The following is a 21,385-nucleotide window of genomic DNA, read 5'->3' as shown; positions in this document are numbered from 1 at the left end:
GAAAATACATTTGCCTACGTCGGTCTCATTTTCGCGTAATCGATACGGGGTCATAAGCCATGGCTCAAGAGGGTATCCAGAATCCCCTAAAAATATACATATTTATTCCCGTATCTTAATTTTTTCCTATTTAATTACTCACCTAATACCCACGAACTTGTATCTCCATTATTATAGCGCCGCTCCATTACCTTCCTCTCATTGGAGGCTTTCCAAACAAAGGAATCGTGCGCAGCTCCTCCGCACTGTGGACATATAGCTTTTATCCTTAATTTATGGTCACATATCTGCAATAAAAAATGTAGAGTACGATAACTCCAAGAAAAAAGGATTAAGAGCTAGTGTAGGTATATATTTACAATCATCGCGTTTATGCTATGCTTTCCTTTCCTGTTGAAGTATAAATGCTCTTTCTCAATAGGCCTCAACAGCATTAAATGAGTACCATCTACGGCACCAACAACTGCAATGAATTAAAATAGTACAAAATTTAAATTTCGTTAATATTGCACTACTTACTTCCCGGAAAGTTATATTTTTCATGGAACCACTCTTTGCACGGCTGGAAGTTTTTTTCGAAAGATATCCATTGGTTGCATAGAGTTTCTTCCATCGACGATAATGTGCTGCGAAATATCTTCGACAGAGTACTATGCCCCATTGCTGCTGTGTGTGCGCCGCCAGTTTGCCACTGGTAACCGCCACCTGCTAATATCTCCAGCGTTGCAGCTAGCCTCAAAATTGGAGGTATATATGTACTCCTAAGTCCTTCTCTAAGGTTTATTTCACAAAGGACGTACATAAAAACCTCCTTGGTCAGTCGGTATTTTGTTTGGAAGCTGTGCAAAAGAAATACTTTGATATTTACTTAATGAATCGACGCATCGCGTATTCTCCTTCTATTTATTGAAGAGTTTTCTTCATTAAAATCTTCCAATATTAAAAAATAGCGCCAATTGTACATATTTACTTTTAATTTTTATTGCTTTCGTGCACTTTTTGACAACTATAAACCACTTTCCAAACACTTCCGAAAATATGAAAACGATAGTACAAATATCGAAATACGGGAACCAAAATGGGATCGTCGCGCATTCGATATCGAATTAAAGTGTCGAGCAAACGTGTGTCGACTATCGAATTACAGAAAGCCACCCCTGAAAATATCGCAAGACAGCATTCGACGCATATTGAAAAATAAGCTCAAGGTCAAGGTTTACAAGTTCCAGAAAGCACACGATCTTTCACCCCAGCAAAAAAACAGTTCAGTGCGAAAGAGCAAAGGAGTTGTTGCGCTTGCACGTACGTGGCGAATTTCCTAACATTGTGTTTTCTGATGAAAAAAATCTCCCAATTGAGCAGTTTATAAACACTCAAAACGATCGTGTTTACTTGACCGAATACTCATGCGAGAATTTGACCCTACGTATGGCCACTCGAAGCAATTTCCCATCGCAAGTAATGGTTTGGGCCGCTGTGACCGCTGACCCAATCGTTTTTATCGAGCCTGGTGTGAAAGTGAATGCGATTTATTAATGGGGAAATGTTTTAGAAGCTACTTTAGAGCCTTAGACACGCAAACATTTCGGTCGTAGACCATGGACGCTCCAACAGGACTAGACACCGTCTCATAAAGCTCGTGTGAACCAAGAATGGTTAAGAAATCTTGTTCCACACTTCATTTCGTCCACACAATGGCTTTCGAATTCGCCAGACGCTAATCCGATGGACTATTCCATCTGGCCCATTTTGGAGAGGAAAGTGAGGACTAAAAAATATGCCAGTATGGATGCGCTGGAAAAAGCGATTATACGAAAATGGGCCAAAACACCTCAAGATCACATTCGCGCAGCATGCAACTAATTTTTTGACCGTTTGAAGGCTATAGTCAAGGCAAAAGGTGTATATATGTTAAAATTGTAATCATTTTTGAACAATTTTGTCTTTGTCAATAAAAACTAATTTCACACTAAAAGTTATGGTGTTTTGAATAGGTAACACTTCATATCGTTCACCCTGTATATACGTAAAGTAAAATACTAATTAATTATGTACCTTTTATCAGAGAACAAAAAATAATTATTTCGAAATTCTCTGTAGCAAATCCGATGGACTATTCCATCTGGTCCATTTTGGAGAGCAAGGTGAGGCCTAAAAATATACCAAAATACCTCAAGATCACATTCGTGCAGCATGCAACTAATTTTTTAACCCTTTGAAAGCTATAGTCAAGGCAAAAGGTGGTCATATCGAGCTAAAGTGAATATATGTTAAAATTGTAATCATTTTTGAACAATTTTGTCTTTGTCAATAAAAACTAATTTCACATTAAAAGTTATGGAATATGTAACACTTCATATCGTTCACCCTGTATATACGTAAAGTAAAATACTAATTAATTATGTATCTTTTATCAGAGAACGAAAAATAATTATTTCGAAGTTTTCTGTAGCTCGGGACAGAACTTTGTTATAAGGTACTTTTTGCTTTTTTCTGCATCTTATAATACGTTAACATATCATATCTACTTTTTCCAGTCTCCGACTATTACTCAACGCGAACGGTTGTGATTTATCTGAGTGCGCACATATATTCAGTGAATAACTATCAAAGACTACAAACCGGTAAAACCCACAAAACAGAAGAACAAACAAGCAAAACAATAACAGCATACCAAATCAGCGACCACAAACAGGTAAAACCCACAAAACAATAGAACGAACAACAGCATACCATATTGTCAAACAAACAAACAACAATAACACAAACCCAAATAAACGTGCAGCTGCACTATCAACAACTAAAAACTAAACAAGGAACAAAGGAAAATAACAATTACACAAGCGATAACAGAAACAAAGTAGAAAAATGGACGATCCACCGGATCGAGGAAAAGCAAACAACCAGCTCGTTTTCACAACGAACAAAAACAAAACACTGAAAAATAATACTAACGCACCAAAATACCTAGTTATATCAAGATTCGAAAACACAGAAACGCTAGTAAAAGTGTCCCCCTTCCTAATAAAAAGGGTTATCGACTCAGTGTGCGGTGGAGAGGTAGAATTGTGTAAAAAAATAAAAAGTGGAAATATTTTAATAAAAAATAAAGGGAAATACAAGCCATCATAACACTAGAAAAAGTGGATAGACGAAAAGCAATCACTACATACGAAGACCGTCACCCAAAAAACACATCATACGCAAAGAAGGCAGCAATTATACCAACATCACTTCCAACACAACCCACAACTCACACACCAATAAGAACCAGAACACCAAAAATTGACAAAACGCAAGCAACCAGCTCCAACAACACCAACAATAATCCATCACACTCATCAATCTTACCACATAATTCGCCTCCACCACATACATCGGCCTCCACGCAAAGAGAACAAACCGACTACTCAGACGTCTTACTCAACAGCACCATTACGCCAGAAAATACCATACAAAAAATTGTGAAAGAAAACAAAATCAGAATCTTGCCAAAAAACATATCCAACATAACCAAAAAGAAAATAAAATAAAAAAACAAGACAACAAAAAGAGCCAAGCGCAGCACAAGCCCAGCTACTTTAAACAACGGCGATTCAGAATCTTCTGAATCAATGGCAACCGACTAAACAACAAATAGAGTATACGTACACCAATTATCCATACACGAACACACTCACATAAACACACACATAAGTACAATAATCTATACATAGTAATTTATAAATAAGCAAACGCAACCACAAGAAAATACTTAGATAATATTTACACTATAACTCCACTTGACATGACGTTTCAAATACTGCAATGGAATATGAACGGTTATATAAACAACTACTATTAAAAACATACAAACCACAAATTATATCTATTCAAGAAACCCACTTACCCTCAAACTTCCAAAATATTCCTATCCCCAACAATTTTTCACTGTATTCCTACAACTCAAATCTGCCATACGGTGGAGCAGCCCTTCTAGTACATAAATCCATCCAACGCCAAATGGTATCAACAAGCAAAGATTTCGACAACGTAACATTAGAAATTTATTCTTTAAGAAAATTCAGAATTACATCGGCATACATTCCGCCCTCCTCCAACTTTCAGACACATAGCTTAGAAAACGTATTGAACCAAACACAGGACTCACACATTATTACAGGGGATTTTAACAGCAGGCACCAAGACTGGGGCTCACACAAAAATAACCGAAAGGGTAACATACTAGCAAACTTCATCAACCAATCCAACTATACACTTTTAAATGACAAATCTCCCACTCACCTTTCCACACATAACACGCTCACTCACCTCGACTTGACTTTCTGCTCTCCCGATCACGCCGCACATGCGGGATGGAAGATCCTAGACGACTTAAATGGAAACGACCACTTTCCGATTATTCTTTCCTTATTTCCAACAAGAAATCACTCGCAAACACTCTTCAAGCCCAAATTCCAAGTCAATCTTGCAAATTGGGCACTATTCGAAAGAAAATGTACTCACTACGAGTCAATCAGACCTATTAGCCATAACATTAATTCCGAAGCCTCCAACCTAAACAAAATTTTACTACAATCAGCTAACGAATCAATCCCTCAAACAAAACCCCATAACAAATTGAAAACTGTCTCTTGGTGGAATAGCCACCTTACTAACTTAAAAGCAAAAAAAATAGACTATTCAACATATTTAGAAGAAATATGACTCAGGAAAATCTCCTTAACTACAAGAAAGTTAATTCCAAATTAAAACGCGAAATAAAGACAACCAAACAGTTATCGATACAGAAATTGACAGAAGACATAAATCCCAATACACCCACAAAAACCATCTGGACAAACATTAGACGATTCTGCGGATACAAATTATCTCATGGTATTCACTGCCTACAATCGCACAAAAATCCAAGCCAGATGTGTACAAATCCCAAATACATCGCCAATGAAATCGCTACATTCTGGAGCGAAAACGCGTCAGATCTCAACTTCCCTATCGACTTTCAAACCAGAAAGAGAACAACAATAAACACCCCAGTCGACTGGATTCCTTCCAAGGAGTCGATAATAATAAAGCATGATATAAACTACATAGGATTAACATCAGCACTCAGTAAATTGAAAGGGAAAACACCAGACATAGATAAAATATCGTATCCAATGATCAAAAACTCTTCAAAGTCATTTAAACAACGCCTGTTAAGATTCTATAACTCCGTTTTTCAAAATTACATTCCACAAAGCTTCAAATATAATTTAGTTATACCGCTTCCGAAACTCAAAACACAGAAAACCCTTGCAAATGCGTATAGACCGATATCACTTAACCACTGTCTTGCTAAAGTTCTAGACAAAATAATCGCAAATCGGCTTTGGTGGCTTGTAACAAAACACAAGCTACTCAATAACCGTCAAACAGGGCAGATACCCTACTTTTCTTAGATTATTTAGCGTCAACTAGACTCTCTTCAAAAAGCCGTCTAACCCTCATATCCCTCGATTTCGAAAAGGCCTACGACAGAATCGGCATACACACTATATTGGAGCAGCTCAAAACGTGGAAATTCGGCCCCAAAATCACGAAATACGTCATAAACTTCATGACCCACCGTAAATTTGCGGTACGCGTCAAAAACCAATTATCCGATATCCGGCCCATGGCCAATGGAACTCCCCAGGGCTCACCCATATCCGTCATCATTTTCCTCATCGCCTACAACAAACTAAGCTCCATCATATCTCGTCACAAAGAATTCGATTTCTGCGCATACGCGGACGACTTCTATATAATAATTAAAGAAAAAAAAGGAAAAAATCCAGTAATAGACATGAGGAGCATTTTCAGGGACATACTAGACTCGTGCAAGCATTCAGGAACAAGACTATCTCAAACAAAAAGCAAATACATCCACATTTGTCGTAAACACAATTGCAAATGCACAATCTTATCGCAGGAAATAAACCTCCAGCCAAGCAATGAATTAAGAGTACTAGGCGTCATATTCAACAAAAGATACATGTGAAACTCTCACATAGATTTAATGAGCACAGCACTGATAACTCAACTTAATGTCATAAAGTGCCTGGCCACTCCAAAGTTTAATTGTGATACCCAAACTTTACTCACATTGGTCAAAACGCTACTCATTCAGAAAATAAATTATAGCATTTTTTTGTACGGGTTCGCCTCAAACTCACAGTTGAAAAAAATCAAAACAATACTCAATTCAGCTATAAGAACTGCCCTGGGGGCACTGCGCACCACTCCAATTGCTAACATACTCTTCGAAGCCAATATACGATCGGTAGAAAATCAGAGAGACTTGACCACGGCAAGGTTATTTAAAACAATTTTTGTATCAAAACACAACCCGCTCCACAACATCGCCCAAAACTACAAAAAAAGAAAATACATACCCAAACAAGAGCCAGCCATAGGCAAAATATTAAACCTCAGCGCAAAACTCAATCTACCTACAAAACATCCAAAACATACCATCCACAACTCGCCTTCCTGGATACTAAACCCTAAAGCAATTAATACTACCCTAAGTAACTTAAACAAAAACAACACGAACCCAATCCAGTATCAAACAAAGTTCTACGAAATTAAAGAGAAATACCACAAGTATACCTTCATCTACACAGACGGATCTAAGACCGACAACAACACTACATACAGCATAACCTCACAAAACGAAGTTATAAAAATGTCAAACCTACCAAGCTATAGCTCAACATACTCTGCAGAAATTATAGCCATATGTGAAGCTATAAACACAATAAAGAGCAAAAACAAAAACTTCGCAATATGTTCTGATTCCCTCTCGGCCATCAACTCAATAACAAACATATACAACTACGATCACTACCCAACCACCATAAGAAGCATTATGATAGCGAAATACCCTAAAATCAAACTAATTTGGGTGCCGGGACACGCCAACATTGCCGGAAATGAATTCGCTGACTACACCGCAAAACAAGCACATCAAACACCAACGCTAATGACAGATAAATTCAACTTAACCGACATTAAGAAACATATAAAAAAACATTTTGACAACAAACAGAACCACACATGGACCTCAACCAATGACTGGTACCAACAGGTAAACCACACAAAAACCCACATAACGGACTTTATAAAAAATAATAAAAATAGGGTGACCCGACTAGACGTTCGGGCGTCTTCGGCTAGGGCATACAAAGACTACACATGGACACTTCATGACTCACACCAACCCAACTACGTGCACGTGCAACCCGGACGTAACATGTACCATACCACATATCCTTCTTCATTGCCCACTATACACCGCCCGCAGAAGACAAATCTTCAGCAACTCATACCCAATGACGCATCTATCTTCCCCAACCTCCGATTCAATATCTTTAATAACCAAATTCCTTAAAATAACCATCCTATACCATAGAATTTAAGACACAATACAAAATAACTCCATATACACAGTTTAAGCGTAAGGCCTCGATGCTATCGCTTTATTTACAATTAGCTTATAAGATTTACTCTTTAAGTCAATTTTTTAAAATAAATAAATCTACTTTTTCGTGTTTAGCTCCCAATCCGTAATCAAAAAGCGAGATTTCCCATACAAAATCTGAGATTATAAAATAGTCCCAGGTAATAACCATATTTTTTGACATACAACCCTGTGTTATAGATAAGTATTATTACAAATGTAAGGGGAAACATCAAAATAAAAACTAAATGGAATGGATGCCGGCAAAGAAAACAGGTTTGTAGACATAATACTAACAAAATTTTGTCCATAAACGCTTTGTCCTCTTTTTACTTATTTTAAAATGTAATATCGAATTTCGAATGCGTACTGCTACCATTATTTTTTGAAACCTCAATAAACGTCGTTTACGGATTTTCTCAAACTGTTTATTATTAGCAGCCAATTGCGCAATTAAATTAGTTATTTCTTCTCCTTGTATTTTTTTCATATCGTTAATAATAATTAAACAAACCAAAAATACCGAAATGTTTCACCAAAATCATTTCTATGAAGAAAAAGCTTTCACAACAGTATAGATAGATGATTGTCAATTTTGCTGATAATCTGCAATATGTGAACGGGTAGATTAATTTTATGGATTTATTGGTAATTAATACATATGTGAACGTACTGTACGCTCCTACGCGCACTTGACACACAGCAGCTGTGGCCTTCAAAATTGTTCTAATGACACTTCAATATACTGTTTATAAGCCATCAAAAGCATTCGCATCTCAGTTTTGTCGAATTTGTTTTTTCTGTGATGGAATTCAAACATAACATGTGATTGCGTTATATTTCGCTGGAAAATCACAACCAGCCATTGTTCGTGAGCTCAGTCACCTCTCAGTGAATAAAATGTTGGTGTATCGCACTATAAAACGTTACAATGATACTGGTAGCATTGCAATACGCTATGGAGGTGGACCAAAAAAAAAAAAAAACCGCAACAACGCCAGAAATGGTTCGGAAAGTGAAGGCTCGACTTGAACGAAATCCACGTCGAAGTGGAAGAAAAATGGTCAAAGAACTGAAAATATCGCAACACAGCATTCGACGCATATTGAAAAATAAGCTCAAGGTCAAGGTTTACAAGTTCCAGAAAGCACACGATCTTTCCCCCCAGCAAAAAAACAGTTCGGTGCGAAAGAGCAAAGGAGTTGTTGCGCTTGCACGAACGCGGCGAATTTCCTAACATTGTGTTTTCTGATGAAAAAATCTCCCAATTGAGCAGTTTATAAACACTCAAAACGATCGTGTTTACTTGACCGAGCACTCATGCGAGAATTTGACCCTACGTATGGCCACTCGAAGCAATTTCCCATCGCAAGTAATGGTTAGGGCCGCTGTGACCGCTGACCCAATCGTTTTTATCGAGCCTGGTGTGAAAGTGAATACGATTTATTATTGGGGAAATGTTTTAGAAGCTGCTTTAGAGCCTTAGACACGCAAACATTTCGGTCGTAGACCATGGACGCTCCAACAGGACTAGGCACCGTCTCATAAAGCTCGTGTGAACCAAGAATGGTTAAAAAATCTTGTTCCACACTTCATTTCGTCCACACAATGGCTTTCGAATTCGCCAGACGCAAATCCGATGGACTATTCCATCTGGTCCATTTTGGAGAGCAAGGTGAGGACTAAAAAATATGCCAGTATGGATGCGCTGGAAAAAGCGATTATACGAAAATGGGCCAAAATACCTCAAGATCACATTCGTGCAGCATGCAACTCATTTTTTGACCGTTTGAAGGCTATAGTCAAGGCAAAAGGTGGTCATATCGAGCTAAATTGAATATATGTTAAAATTGTAATCATTTTTGAACAATTTTGTCTTTGTCAATAAAAACTAATTTCACACTAAAAGTTATGGTGTTTTGAATAGGTAACACTTTGTGGCAACCAGACTGAACGGACGACCCGATGGCAACCCTGACAATAACAGGACAATATAAAAACGCATTTGAACATGAAGAGTTTTGATCGAATCGCCGGCGAGTACAGACGTGTTGTATTAATTCGCATTACAGACAATTATCCTTAAATCTAATTTAATCCTAATTTGAACCTAAGTACTATTGCAATTAAAAACTAAAAATAAAGATAAGTTTTACTGAACCGAAAACAATTAATTGGCACTATACCCACGAGTGGTGACCCCGTAAAAAAGGTGATAGTGAGCAAAAAGTGTCAAAAATTCGGTTCAGAGCGTAACTGCACATAAAGCGAAACAAAAAGTAACGAAAAAATTCGGTTAAATCGGTGCAGAGCGTAACTGCACATAAAACGGAAAAAAGTGACGCTAGTTTTAGGTAACCTAAAAGTGCATGTGCGGTGTAAGAGTGACGCCAGTGAAAACTCCTCGTCCGTTACAGAAGCCAACTACCATATCGGCACACGAAGTAACGGTTCCTTCACAGCTACGTGACCCAATAACATGAACGTTAATACAGAAGAAAACGATGATAGCAACGCAGCAGGCAACGAGGGTGCAGACGCCGACGCAGACATCGACAGTGGCGGACCACAAATCAACGCAGTGTTTGGAAAATTACCGTTTCCAAAACTGAACTCGAAGTATAACATCGAATCATGGTTTATCAAGGTAGATGCATGGTTCGAACTACATGGCTTTGGCGTACGTAAGGAAAAGGATAAATATACCGCCATCATTGCGCATGCTGATGATTATATCCTCGACCAAGTTTTTGAGCTTGTACGCAAGCCACCAACAATGTCACCTTATTCCACGCTAAAAAAAGCCATCATCGAAAAATTTAGCGACTCAGCTACGGCCCGACTCGGCAAACTAACGGGAATTCAGCTGGGTGACGGTAAACCCAGCCATTTGCTGAGCCAAATGCATCGAACAAACGCGACGAACGATGAATCCGTCATACAACAATATTGGCTGAAACAATTGCCTGAAGCTGCACGCGCTGTTATTGCCGGGATGCTGCAGGCCCAGCCAAGCACACCGTTACACCAACTCGCCATTACCGCCGATGCAGTACTCGACGCACTAAGTCGTGACTCCAACTCAGCCCCACCGGTTCGAGCAGCAGCCGTCAACGCTATCGAAACTCCTACAACTCCTACAAATCAATTCACCGTACTCCGAAGGCAAATCGAAATGCAAGACATTGCCATCGCAAAATTAAGCAACAAATTAAGTATGCTTCAGGAACTTCCAAGTTATAATCAATGAACGAACAGACTGGAGAACTATTGTAACTCTATCACCTTCAAACCTGGCTCCCAGCTATGGTTTACTGATGGGTCCAAATTGGAAAATGGTAGAACAGGGGCAGGAATCAATGGGCCCAAATTAAAAAAATCGATTCCGATGGGATCCTACCCAACAATATTCCAGGCAGAAATACATGCCATTGAAATATGTGTGAGAGAATGCCTTAGAAGGAAAATGAGAGGTACTCACATCTACATACTTTCAGATAGCCAAGCGGCTTTAAAAGCCCTTCTATCAACAACCATCACCTCTAAATTGGTAAACGATTGCCTAAACCTCCTAAACACGTTAGGAAACCTCAACACAGTAACACTATGTTGGATTCCGGGACATGAAGGACATGAGGGAAATGAACTGGCTGACGACCTTGCAAAACAAGGAGCAAATATGCAACTTACTGGTCCTGAGCCTTTCTGTGGACTGACAAAAGGCCACATTAATGAATTCCTTAGGAAATGGGAGGAAAGAAAACTTGCCGCGCACTGGCTAAACTGTGCCGGTCATCGTCAAGCCAAACTATTCCTAAGTCCCAACAAAGGAATATCTGACAAACTTCTCTCACTAAACAGAGTAGATCTGCGTCTTTTAACCGGATACCTTACAGGTCACTGCAGCCTGAGGTACCATCTAAACAATATTGGTCTATCTGAGACCAATGTCTGCCGTTTTTGCGAAATGGGCATAGAAAGCTCAGAACATGTGCTTTGTGAATGTCCTGCGTTGGGCAGACAAAGACTTCACCACCTTGGTGGTATCGTAGTATCTCCATGCAATCTTTGGAACAACAAACCCAAAACTGTGCTAAAATTTCTAAAAAGCCTAAAACTCTAGGGTTACAAAATAGGCCTTTCACAATAGATCAGCTCTGGTCGCGGTGCGTAATGGCCTTCTAATAATAATAATAATAATGCTTATGTCCTAAAACCGCAGCCGACAACGTGAACGTTCACGGAGCAAGGCCAATCAGCCGAATACACCACATCGCAGTACCAACGTTGAGCAATTACCGACCTGTTGGTACCATCGTGAGTATGGAATTCAGGCCCGTAAATGCCGAAATCCATGCGATTTCCCTACTAAAATCCAAACTTCAAAAAAAAACTTAAATCTGCCGTAAGGATCGAGCTCGACAGTCCTGGCAGGGTAACATCGTCGAGCAACAAATCACAATGCGAACTAGAACTTACAGAAAATCTACTCAATTATTTTTGATCGATACCGGCGCAGAAGTATCGGTCATCCCAGCAACTCGTGCGTGTCGCTTGTCAAAATCTAACGGTTCCACGCTTTACGCAGCAAACATTACAGCCATCAAAACGTATGGCATGATACGTCGCACACTTGACTTCGGCCTTCAGCACAAACTTACTTGGGATTTCGTTTCTATTGGCGCTGCACTTCACCAAATCGTCCACAACGAGTTTCAACCGTTAGCATTTTTTAGCCAAAAACTCACTGAAGTACAAAAAAGGTACAGTACCTACGACAGAGAGTTACTTGCAGTATATCTGGCAATAAAACATTTTCACTGCATGTTAGAAGGAAGACCGTTCGAGGTAAGAACTGACCATAAACTACTTATTTACGCATTTCATCAAAAGCTTGATAAAGCGTCACCGCGACAGCTGCGCCAGCTGGACTTCATCGGTCAATTTACCACGGATATTGTCCACGTTGCCGGCACTGCAAATACGGCAGCCGACACACTTTCACGCATAGAGGCAATTGAACCAAATTTTGTCGACTACAAGCACATTGCCGAAGATCAAAAACAATGCCCAGAGCTGAAAAAACTCATCGATGGCAATAAATCCTTGCAACTGAGGTGGATAAGCATACCCAACTCCGATTTTAAAATATGCTGTGATGTAGCTACATCAGAAGTACGACCGTTCATTCCATAATCGCACCGTAGGAACATCATCGAGAAAATGCATAAAATTTCGCATGGGGGTGTGCGCGCAACAACGAAACTTATCAAAACACGTTTCGTTTGGCCGAACATGGGAAAACAAATAGCTAATGTAGTCCAACGCTGTCTAAGCTGCCAACGTACCAAGATCAGTAGACACATGCGATCCCCACTACAACCAATTTCGTTACCATCGAGTAGATTCGAACACATTAATATCGACATTATCGGACTGCTACTGCCATCAGACGAATACCAATACTGTCTTAGGATCATAGACTGATACACGCGTTGGCCTGAAGCAATCCCAATTAGAAATATTACTGCAGAAACAATCGCTAAAAAACTAGTCAGCGTTTGGTTCTCACGATTTGGTATACCCGCACGTATCATTAACGATCAAGGTAGACAATTCGAATCACAGTTATTCAACGAGTTGTCACGCATGCTAGGCATATCACACTTACGCACAACGGCATAACATCCGCAAGCGAATGGAATCATCGAACGTTGGCACCGCTCTTTGAAAACAGCAATTACCTGTGATGAACGAGATGATTGGATTAATCGCCTACCTATAATCCTACTTGGTCTTCGTACAGCATTCAAGCCTGACATCGGAGCAACAGCTGCACAACTTGTATATGGTGCTAATCTCCGGTTGCCAGGACAATTTTTTCACGATCGCTATATAAATCAGCCACAATCGGATTTTGCCAAACAGCTCATTGACGTGATGATAAAAATACGACCAACCCAAACCGCAAATCATGATGCAACGAAAACCTTTGTATTCAGCAAACTGGCAGAAGCAACGCATGTATTCGTGCGCAACGACAAAGCACGACCTGCGTTCGTACCAACATACGACGGACCATATCTGGTTATCTCCAGACACCCGAAATATTTCACCATCCAACTCAACAACAACAACAGAAGTAACATTTCCATAGACCGACTGAAACCAGCCTTTATCGAAACACTGCAATCGGATATCCCACCACCAAAAACGTCAACTCAACAAAATCCAGACCAATCGCAAACAACACCATCACCATCAAATCAGATATCTACAAGCATTCCGTCAACAAACCGTATCGGACGAGAAATAAGACTTCCCGTACGTTTCAGAACGTGAGGTCTGGGGGGACCCATGTGGCAACCCTGACAATAACAGGACAATATAAAAACGCATTTGAACACGAAGAGTTTTGATCGAATCGCCGGCGAGTACAGACGTGCTGTATTAATTCGCATTACAGACAATTATCCTTAAATCTAATTTAATCCTAATTTTAACCTAAGTACTATTGTAATTAAAAACTAAAAATAAAGATAAGTTTTACTGAACCGAAAACAATTAATTGCCACTATACCCACACACTTCATATCGTTCACCCTGTATATACGTAAAGTAAAATACTAATTAGTTATGTACCTTTTATCAGAGAACAAAAAATAATTATTTCGAAATTTTCTGTAGCAAATCCGATGGACTATTCCATCTGGTCCACTTTGGAGAGCAAAGTGAGGATTAAAAAATATGCCAGTATGGATGCGCTGGAAAAAGCGATTATACGAAAATGGGCCAAAATACCTCAAGATCACATTCGTGCAGCATGCAACTCATTTTTTAACCCTTTGAAAGCTATAGTCAAGGCAAAAGGTGGTCATATCGAGCTAAAGTGAATATATGTTAAAATTGTAATCATTTTTGAACAATTTTGTCTTTGTCAATAAAAACTAATTTCACACTAAAAGTTATGGTGTTTTGAATAGGTAACACTTCATATCGTTCACCCTGTATATACGTAAAGTAAAATACTAATTAATTATGTACCTTTTATCAGAGAACAAAAAATAATTATTTCGAAATTTTCTGTAGCTCGGGACAGAACTTTGTTATAAGATACTTTTTGCTTTTTTCTGCATCTTATAATACGTTAACATATCATATCTACTTTTTCGTGCTTAGCTCCCAATCCGTAATCAAAAAGCGAGATTTCCCATACAAAATCTGAGATTATAAAATAGTCCCAGATAATAACCATATTTTTTGACATACAACCCTGTGTTATAGATAAGTATTGTTACAAATGTAAGGAGAAACATCAAAATAAATACTAAATGGAATGGATGCCGGCAAAGAAAACAGGTTTGTAGACATAATACTAACAAAATTTTGTCCATAAACGCTTTGTCCTCTTTTTACTTATTTTAAAATGTAATATCGAGTTTCGAATGCGTACTGCTACCATTATTTTTTGAAACCTCGACAAACGTCGTTTACGGATTTTCTCAAACTGTTTATTATTAGCAGCCAATTGCGCAATTAAATTAGCTATTTCTTCTCCTTGTATTTTTTTCATATCGTTAATAATAATTAAACAAACCAAAAGTACCGAAATGTTTCACCAAAATCATTTCTATGAAGAAAAAGCTTTCACAACAGTATAGACAGATGATTGTCAATTTTGCAGATAATCTGCCATATGTGAACGGGTAGATTAATTTTATGGATTTATTGGTAATTAATGCATATGTGAACGTGTACTGTACGCTCCTACGCGCACTTGACACACAGCAGCTGTGGCCTTCGAACATTTAAATGACATATTTACGTACATTAGGGTGTCCCAGGCTACAAGGGGGAATTTTTTTCGGAATTTCAATACGCATACCCTCTATTTTTTCCATTTGACTCTAAAAACTTAAATATAAAATATTATTGAGATCGGATGTCATTAACCCGTGCCGACTTGATGTCAAACTTTAAGTTTAAAAGTTAGTATGAAAGCTGTAAGCTCACAATAGAGAAAAGTTTAATTGAATTTTTAGATTAATTAAATAAATAAAAATAAAACACATATTTCGTATTTATTTTCTTTTTATTATAAAAGGGACATCAATCATCGAATTTTCTTTTCAAAGTTTGCTTTTTACAGTCGGGATATACCTGTCTGTGTTCTTGTACGCAACGTAATAAAAATTATTTTTGCTCCTCTTGAACAGTGATCAAACCATGGAAGTCTTGCATTAACTTAACAGCTCTTTCTGCCGTATCATTAACTGTTTTCAGTCCTAGCAGCTTCTTTTTAGCCTGTAGAAACGAATCATCATGGGTTGGGTTTTCTATAGTTAAGTTAGCAATCATTTTTACTTTAGTTTCAGGATCGACATCATTATCAAATAAAGCCGGAATAGATATTTCATCTGTCAAATCCCACAAATGCTCGCAAAACTTCTGCAAAGCTGCTTTTGAAATGCTTTTGTCTATTGTTTCGTAATTTTTCATGGCCTTCAAAAAACACAAATCCTGATACGGCGCCTTTACTGCTAAAATACATTGGAGCTAGGGTTTTACGTAGGATATCACGATGAACAGACATACGTCCAAAAGAGCTGCCTTATCCTTGTTTGAAATTCTGAATTGAGAGCTAAGTAACGATATTTTTAATGAATAAATGGCTCTCGCCATCCATCGAGCCTGGTGCATAGCACCTGGAGGCCGAATCTTATATTTCTTCTCTGAATCTCCGCCAAGAAATATAATTGAAAGCTCAATTAATTCGCGATAGTCATCTCTAACGATTTCTTTGGTTAATTCAGTTTTGTAGAATTCTAACAGCTTGTCAATTTCCGAAACATTAAAACAAGATAGCTTTTCTGTACAGTTTTGTTTTTTCTCGGGATCGATATTTTTCCAGTTTTCTCGGAATTTCTTGAATAATGGGATGTCTGGGCTTGTAGTTACTTGACTGATTTTCGCTTCAAACACGCCTTTAAGTAGTAATTCGTAAACGGTATGACGGCAAGCAAAAATAAGCACTTCTCTACCCAGTTTTTGTTCGAAAAGCACACATGCTCCCTTTATGCGGCCTGTGTTAGAAGCAGTAGTATCACAACAGAGAATCTGCCCTTTGTCTTCAAGGTTCCAGTTCGTAATAGCATCCCAAACTGCGGCTGCCTGTTCCCTTCCTGTCGAGCTATCCAATTCAGGAACAGCAATAGTTTGTTCTTTATTATCGTACGTAATAACTACCGGTAGGCGTACTTCTTCGCAAAAATTTTCTGTCCCAGTGGACAGTTACCGTGTCCCGGACCTTGTTTTGAAAATCAATTTTTATAGCTTCAGCCTTCAGCTTCTTTTCGCATTTCCGTACGAACTCTATGGATGGAGGACTTGCCCATAGGGTATTCATCCGTATTGTACCCCAAAGCGTCAATAGTAGCTTCAATTATAAAGACAGAATCCCTCACGCATCCTTTCCTCTTTGTTTGATACTTTTTTGTCCACTCCGGCTAAGTGACCGGGCCGACCTGGTTCTCTTTGGCGCTGCAAGAAGATCTTATCTTCATTTATTTTAATCAATTGAAGAGCATCGGCATGTGCGATGTCAAACAAATTGTTTAAGTCTGAAACAAACTCCTGTCGACGCTGTTCAAACACTTCTTGAGTTTTTTTCGCATTTTTTTGCAATTCTCTCCAAACTTGGTATAAGTTAACTAGTTTCTCAACACAGTTAGGTATCGATCGGATCGGTATACGTGCCTTTTTTCAATAAATAATACACTCACGAATTGTGAGATTTGCACTTTCATTGACACTTATACTAAGTTTCCACCGCAGCCGCTATCGTGTTCTCTGCCGCTATCGTGTTCTTAGCGCAAACACGAAACAAAACACCTGTCAAATCCCATACAAAATTAAAACACAACTCCATACCTAAACCCACTTTTCAAAGCGTGTTTTGTTGGGTTTGCGTCTAATTTAATTATTAAGTGGTGGCAATGTTGCTCATTTTCCTCATTTATTATTGCATTCTTATCGAAACATGGCAACAATGATTGCAATTTGTCAATATGACATTTGATTGACGCACCGGCTATCCATTTGGCGAATCTTGCTCAAACGATTGTTATATATATCAAACAACAGGTAAAAAAGCGAGGGCTGGAATTTAGAACAATGCCGATCTTGGAATTTCTGGCAAACTATAATGCTTTTTTTAATGAAACTTGGTGGAGATGTTAGTGAGGTGTTAAGGAACACTCTTTATAACTTTAAATTAATCGGGAAATAATAATTTTTTAATTATTTACATTCAAAATGCCCTTGGGAACATCAGTATAATTTGCCACATTACACTCTATATTTTTTAACATTTCACTATAAATCACCAAATATACACTCACACGCGTGTTTGTACCGATTTTTATGCTAATATTCTAATTATATCTATTAAAATTAAATGCAAATTCATTTGCCTATGCAATCACATTCCAATTTTAAGCGCGAACAAGAAGAAGATTGGAATTACAACGGTATGGTGTTGCCGGATGCCTGCAAATGAAAACAAAAATTAAGTACTTGAGTTTAGTGTTAATGATGGGAATGGGGGTTATTGTGCCTGCTTACTACATACACGCATATGACGTTTTAATTTTGGGTTCAATGGTTTTAACACGGAAAGGAGTTTTACGCAAAAATACTGTGCATTGCGTAGCCGGAGTTGGACTGATGAGGGTTATTTTTTTGAAGTGCGGCCGAAGGCCGCCCACGCGAAAAGGAGTTCTACGCAAAAATACTGTGGATTGCGTAGCCGGAGTTGGACTGATGAGGGTTATTTTTTTGAAGTGCGGCCGAAGGCCGCCCACGCGAAAAGGAGTTCTACGCAAAAATACTGTGGATTGCGTAGCCGGAGTTGGACTGATGAGGGTTATTTTTTTGAAGCGCGGCCGAAGGCCGCCCACGCGAAAAGGAGTTCTACGCAAAAATACTGTGGATTGCGTAGCCGGAGTAGGACTGATGAGGGTTATTTTTATGAAGCGCGGCCGAAGGCCGCCTACGCGATAAAGAGTTCCACGCAAAAATACTGTGTTAATTAATTTAATTTAATTTTAATTACTTTATTATTTTTTGTGATACGCTTAATATCATTGTTTTTAAGTTTAAATGAGCTGTATGTTTTTATTTTCAAATTCATTTCTCAACTTTAAATTACAGCAAAAAATACTGCAGTTTTACAATGAACCTTCCACTGAACATCCCTGCGTGCGAACTTCGTTTTCATTTCAGGTGTATGGCAACACCAACTTTTCGCTAAATTATAGAACTTTAACATTAAATTACTTAAAAACTATAAGCCTCCGGCAGGTTCTGTTTTCAGTTTTAAGATGGGGATACACCCCTCTATCACCCCCTTTTTACCGTTTTTTCCAAAGCGATCGGCATTATACTAAATTCTAGCCAAAGCGAGTGTTGAGCGAATAGAGGCTACTGGTGATGCGCCAATTCCGCAATATGGGCCGGGAATAGTTTTACACGAACATTATTTATATACGGTTGGGGGAACCACTGGCTATGATTACTCTTGTGAAGTGCATCGCTTAAATTTGCGCACACGAGTGTGGGAATGCGTATATATCTGTCGTCACGAAGTTGTCTACGATGGGCAATACATATATGTGCTGGGTGGTGGTACATCGAATTTAGTGTATGATTTACAACGCATCCCTGCATTTAATTTAATTACAAACCGATGGGAATATTTCGTCACATTACCCGATCGAACATCACAAACAAATCTAACAATCGAGCGACAAAATTCCGGATATCCAAACACACGAAAGTGCTTTTCCTGCGTACAGCACACGAAATCGAATGGTGAGGTCGAAGCATTCATTACGGGAGGCTTGCAGGTGCGTAATAATTAAATTTAGTATTATTAAATTATATTTGAAGTTGGATATCCCTTTTCCATTTGCAGGCCGATCAAGTATATTTTTCAGATATATGGAGATTAAATTTTACTACTAAGCAATGGACACTTATAAAAACAGCCTCTCTACCAAAAGCTTTGTACTTCCATGCCGCAGCGCACAGTCAAAATGGTTGTATGTACATATTCGGTGGTATTGAATATGATGAAAAACGTATACGACGGTGCAATGACCTTTATAAAATGTGGATGACCATACCATTATTAAGTGAAATTTGCTGGGAGGCAGTGTTACATTACAGACCAAATCTCAAATTGAATGGCCACTCACAGCTGCTTAAAATGGGCATACCATTGCGCTTTGCACAGAGATTGTGGCATTCTTTAAAAGCCAACTGATTATACAATAAATGAAGAGATATATGGTATGGTATGTCATGTAACGAGCAATAAGAAGCGACAATTTTTATGTTTCATTCTAGACATAAAAGCATAATTATTGTTTGCTAACCATTTAGGAATGACATAGTTTCATATGGAAGAAATGGAACCAAAAGAATAAACATAATAAAATAAGACATTAATAATGAGTAAAAATGAAAAAAGCTAATTAATATGAAAATAAGAGTAATTATTTTTATACGCTACATATGTGTACGAGCAGTTGTGGCGATTTTTTTTACAATATGGTTCATACACTGTCAATGGATGCTCAGATCACGAATTGTAGAAAATTGTATCATAAGAGTGGAAGCAGGATCAAGTGGCCAATCGGGCAACCAGATGAACACCAAATTTAAAAGGATAATAGTCTGCCGTCTGATTTAAAGTTCGTATCCATGAGTCTATGCATAATTAAATTCGCTTTTTCCAGATTAACGATATAAACAAATTATTTTCAATAAAGAAATCAAAAATGAATAAAATGTTATTTTATAAAATTATGTATTACAAATTTTATTGTTCTGGTGAAAAGTTGTTTTTCAGATTTAAACCAATTGGACTCTTTGTAGGATATGGCTTCATTAAATGCTGAGAGAGACGAAAAGCAGAGTCCCCTATAATATGGACTGGTATTTTTGTGGATCCATACAGCAAGCTCAATTCATCAAGAAGTGCACAACTTTGCAACTCGCGCTTTAGCGATGATTTTTCAAAAATTCCGGAGTCGTTGCATCTTCCAGGACTGCCGCAATGTATATAAACAAATCTATATTTTGCGTCTACCAAAGCCAATAGTACTACGGAATACCACCCTTTGTAGTTGTAGTAATCAATGGCTTCTTCCTTTCTTGGATGAATTTCAATATGACATCCATCTGTATAATAAAGATGCTCTTGATTAAACGTTATTTTTATCGCATTACTTATAAACCTACCTATTGCTCCAATACATTGTGGATAGCCCATTGCATTAAAATCTGCGACTCCATTCTCAATTTGCGCCCTTGTCAGTGGAAAATTTTTCAAATATATTGGAGCCAAAGATGTCCCAACTTCATTGCAAAACTCGATGAGTATTTTGCAAACAGTTGCTTTGCCTACTCCAAACAAATGCCCAATTGATCTGTATTCACTAGAAGATCCTAGTGCATACAGAGCAATTGCCACGCGCTTTTTTAGTGAAATCGGGTTTCGATAGTTCGTTTTTCTTTTGGCTATTTTTTCAAGTTTGCTGCACAATTTTTCAAAGCAGGATCTTTCCATTCGGAAATTATCTTTGAAAAACTTGTCCCCATTACTCTGGCAGTCTACTTCCCAAAAGGTACTGGAATGTTCCTAAAATATACATGTACATTATACACAAATAATTTATCATAAATCTGTTTACCATACCAAAGACCATACACTTTGCGAACGCATTAAATTGGCAGCAACGCTTAAAATTATTTTATTTTCCCTTAACCTTTTTTTTAAATAATATGTGACCAACTCACTATCAATTATTTTAAAATAAAATGATAAAATCAACATAA

General features: G+C 38.1%; 2 protein-coding genes across 2 annotated transcripts; both read right to left on the bottom strand.

Annotated features, from left to right (window-relative positions):
* Nucleotides 1-134: 134 nt before the first annotated feature.
* On the bottom strand, nucleotides 135-661 carry LOC128870313 (putative nuclease HARBI1). Its single transcript, XM_054112921.1, has 3 exons — nucleotides 520-661; nucleotides 360-463; nucleotides 135-287 (listed from the first exon to the last, which is right to left on the bottom strand). Exons 1-3 carry the CDS (start codon nucleotides 659-661, stop codon nucleotides 135-137), a joined length of 399 nt encoding a protein of 132 aa, XP_053968896.1.
* A 19,705-nt stretch (nucleotides 662-20,366) lies between these two features.
* Nucleotides 20,367-20,955, bottom strand: LOC128870312 (putative nuclease HARBI1). The gene is made up of 2 exons (XM_054112920.1): nucleotides 20,789-20,955; nucleotides 20,367-20,728 (listed from the first exon to the last, which is right to left on the bottom strand). Exons 1-2 carry the CDS (start codon nucleotides 20,817-20,819, stop codon nucleotides 20,367-20,369), a joined length of 393 nt encoding a protein of 130 aa, XP_053968895.1. The 5' UTR covers nucleotides 20,820-20,955.
* Nucleotides 20,956-21,385: the final 430 nt, after the last annotated feature.

This window comes from Anastrepha ludens, chromosome X (genome assembly GCF_028408465.1).
Source record: "Anastrepha ludens isolate Willacy chromosome X, idAnaLude1.1, whole genome shotgun sequence".
Taxonomy (NCBI): Eukaryota; Metazoa; Arthropoda; class Insecta; order Diptera; family Tephritidae; genus Anastrepha; species Anastrepha ludens.
This window is presented reverse-complemented; position numbering and strand designations above follow the sequence as displayed.